Below are 2,891 nucleotides of genomic sequence, written 5' to 3' on the forward strand. Positions count from 1 at the left end.
TTTACCTGTACTGATTCTCCGTGGCCCGGTGCTCTGCTCGCTCGGGGACCCAGGAGTAGCTGTCAGCTGCGCGCTGGGGCGTTTTCTTCATCTCCTCCTTCTTGGCTCTGCGCTTGCGGTAGACCAGAAGCCCCAGAGCCAGCGCCAGCAGGAGCAAGATGGCGACCACCGTGCCCAGGATGTAGAACAGGAGCAGCTTCTGCCCGTCGGTGCCTCCGTCGTCGCTCTGTGTGGCCACGGAGTCCTCATCGACAGAGGCGGCCGTGGGCAGAGGGGTGTCCGGCTCCGACAAGATGCCAGGGGGCCCATTGGGTGCCAACCTCTCCTTTGGGACCGAGGTGGCGGTGGCGCTGGGTGAGAGGGACGGTCCTCTCGTGGTGGGCACCAGTACCGGACTGCCCGCAAAGGCCTTGCTGGAGGTGGACCTGGTGCCAGGAGGCGTGGTGTCCCCCCCTCTGTCTCCCTTGTCCTCATCCTGGGGAGCAGCAGCCGGTGGTCCTGAGGACAGGGGGCCCAGGGTGCAAGATACCCCGTCGGGGGCCAGCTCCCAGCCCGGCAGGCAGCCACAGCGGAAGGAGCCCTGCGTGTTGAAGCACAGGCCGTCGCAGGGGCTGCCCTGGGGGTCCTCACACTCGTCCCGGTCCTCACACTGGGTGTCATCCTCCCTGGACAGGACATAGCCAGCTGCGCAGGAGCAGTAGAATGAGCCGTTGGTGTTGACGCAGCCCTGGGCACAGGGCGCCACACTGGAGGCACACTCGTCCACGTCCATGCAGGCCTTCCCTTCAGGGCCACCAGGCTCATAGCCCACCCAGCATTGGCAGCGGAAGCCCCCGGGGGTGTTGACGCAGTCCTGGGCGCAGGAGGAGCCCTGGCACTCGTCCACGTCCACGCAGTCCAACCCGCGCGAGTCCAGCCGGTAGCCGTGCGCACAGTGGCACGTGTAGTTCCCCTGGGGCCCAGGGACACACGTGGCCTTTCCCCCACAGGGGCTGGAGCTGCACGCGTTCCGGGGGACGCAAGTCACCAGGTCGTCCAGCAGCCGGAAGCCCGCCTGGCAGCCGCAGCGGATGGAGCCGTTCCCCCCTTCGAAGCAGTGTTGCTGGCAGCCCCCGTTGTTAAAGGTGCACCCCAGCTTGGGATCGACACAGAGAGGGCCAGGGGTGCCCCACTCGAACACCTCGAGCCCCGCGAGCCCCTCGGGCTTCTTCTTCTTGCACAGGAAATACTGGCTCGGACCCTCGTGCCCGTCCCCGCAGGCCAGGGTGGCCACCGAGGCAAAGGGCACGGCCTCCAGGGCGGGCGTGCTGGCCCGGAACGGCGTGGTGTAGTTCACCTGGCCTGGGCCCCCCAGGGCCAGTGGCCGGCACATGCCCTGGAAGCTGAACTTGCACACAAAGCCCTCGATGTTGCTTCCTGGAGAGTTGGCGCTCCCGCAGGGGCTCTCCGACCACTTGGGGAGGCGGCCAGGCTGGGGCGTCGCAGCCAGTTCCAGCAGGAGGGACACGCAGCGATTGGAGAGGCAGGAGCTCTTGGCCTCCTTGTGCCAGTTCACGTAGAGCGTATCCTCGCCGCCACCCACCCAGCTGAAGCCCTTTAGCGGCAGGCTGGGGTCCAGGCACTTGCCCTTCTCCCGCTGGAGTCCGATCCAGAACTTGCCTGTCCTCCCGGCCTCCGGGGATGGGCTGGCCTTCAGGAGCTGGGCCAGGGCTCGCTGGATGTGCCGGGCCTCCTCCTCGCTCTTCACCGTAGCCAGGTGGCCTCCGTTGGCGCTGCAGCGCTGCTGGGCCTCAGTGGCGCTCAGCTTGCCCCAGTGGGCCGTGTAGCAGGCGGTGCCCGCACACACCACAGCCTCGGGCTCGGGGGGAGCCCCAGCCCCCGCCCAGGGCAGCAACAGGAGCAGGAGCAGGTCAGCAGAGGAGGCCATCCCGGCCTCCGCGCCCCCTGGGTGGGAGGCTAGACGCCCCCACAGAGTCGGCGGCGACTGGGGCTGGGGGTCAGGCTCCGGGGCTGCCGAGGGCTGAGCTGTGCCCAGCGCTCTGTCCCAGCAGCGGCGAGGGACACAAAGCCCGAAGGCTCTCCAGGTCCCCCTGACCCAAGGCGCATCCTGTGCTCCGGACTTCTTATTTCTCACCGGATGCCGGGGCTTCCTGCCGTGAATAGCTTTCTGACTCCTGTTGCCTGCATCACGGATTCTGTTGTTCATAAAAGGGGCCAGGCGGCTCCGCTGGTCCCTGGCTCAGAGATATGGAAAGGCTGAGGGGTCAGGGACACGGAGTCCGCGCGGCCCCATTCTCTTCCCATCCGCGTGAGGCAGGAAGCCAAGGGTGCTCCCGCTGCTGCTGAGCCTGCAGAGACTTTGGGGCTAAGAGCTCAAAAGGCTCGCTCCTCACGATAAAATTCCACTTGGGTTTGCAAACAACCAAAAGAAAGAAAAGAATCCAAGGCTTCGAGACACAAGGCCCTGGATGGTTACAATTTTCAGCCTTTTTTAGAAGCAAACTGTGTTTTTCTTTTATCCTATCTTCTGTTCCCCCATTGGCCCTGAGAATCTTTTTTTTTCTTCTTTTATTACCCTCTTCGTGAACCTTAAATAGATAGACAGTTTTAAATAGGAACTGGGCCGTGGGAATGTCTGGGCTTCTTACCCAGTGCCAAGCCCCCTCAAGAATACAAAACCAAATCGCGTGTATTTTGGCAGTTTTCAGGGTTGCATCGTGCAAATATTGCACTGTGAGGTGGCGGAATTGCAAAAACCAGCCTCAGAAAGAAAGAAAAATGAGCGTCAGGCCTCCTCCCCGGGGCAGGATAGAGCACCAGAGGCTGGAGTCCCGCAGAGAGTGGAACCCAACCCAGCCGCCACCACTGGACTTGATGTGGGCCGGGGGGAT

At 63.7% G+C, this 2,891-nt stretch overlaps 1 protein-coding gene across 1 annotated transcript; it reads right to left on the reverse strand.

Annotated features, from left to right (window-relative positions):
• Window position 1: 1 nt before the first annotated feature.
• On the reverse strand, window positions 2-1,927 carry CD93 (CD93 molecule; the record flags this gene model as incomplete). The annotated part of the gene is made up of 1 exon (XM_080716087.1): window positions 2-1,927. The coding sequence occupies one exon, from the start codon at window positions 1,925-1,927 to the stop codon at window positions 2-4; it is 1,926 nt and encodes a 641-aa protein (XP_080572213.1).
• Between the last annotated feature and the right edge of the window lie 964 nt (window positions 1,928-2,891).

Source organism: Muscardinus avellanarius, assembly GCF_963383645.1.
Source record: "Muscardinus avellanarius genome assembly, chromosome: 19".
In the NCBI taxonomy this organism is placed as follows: Eukaryota; Metazoa; Chordata; class Mammalia; order Rodentia; family Gliridae; genus Muscardinus; species Muscardinus avellanarius.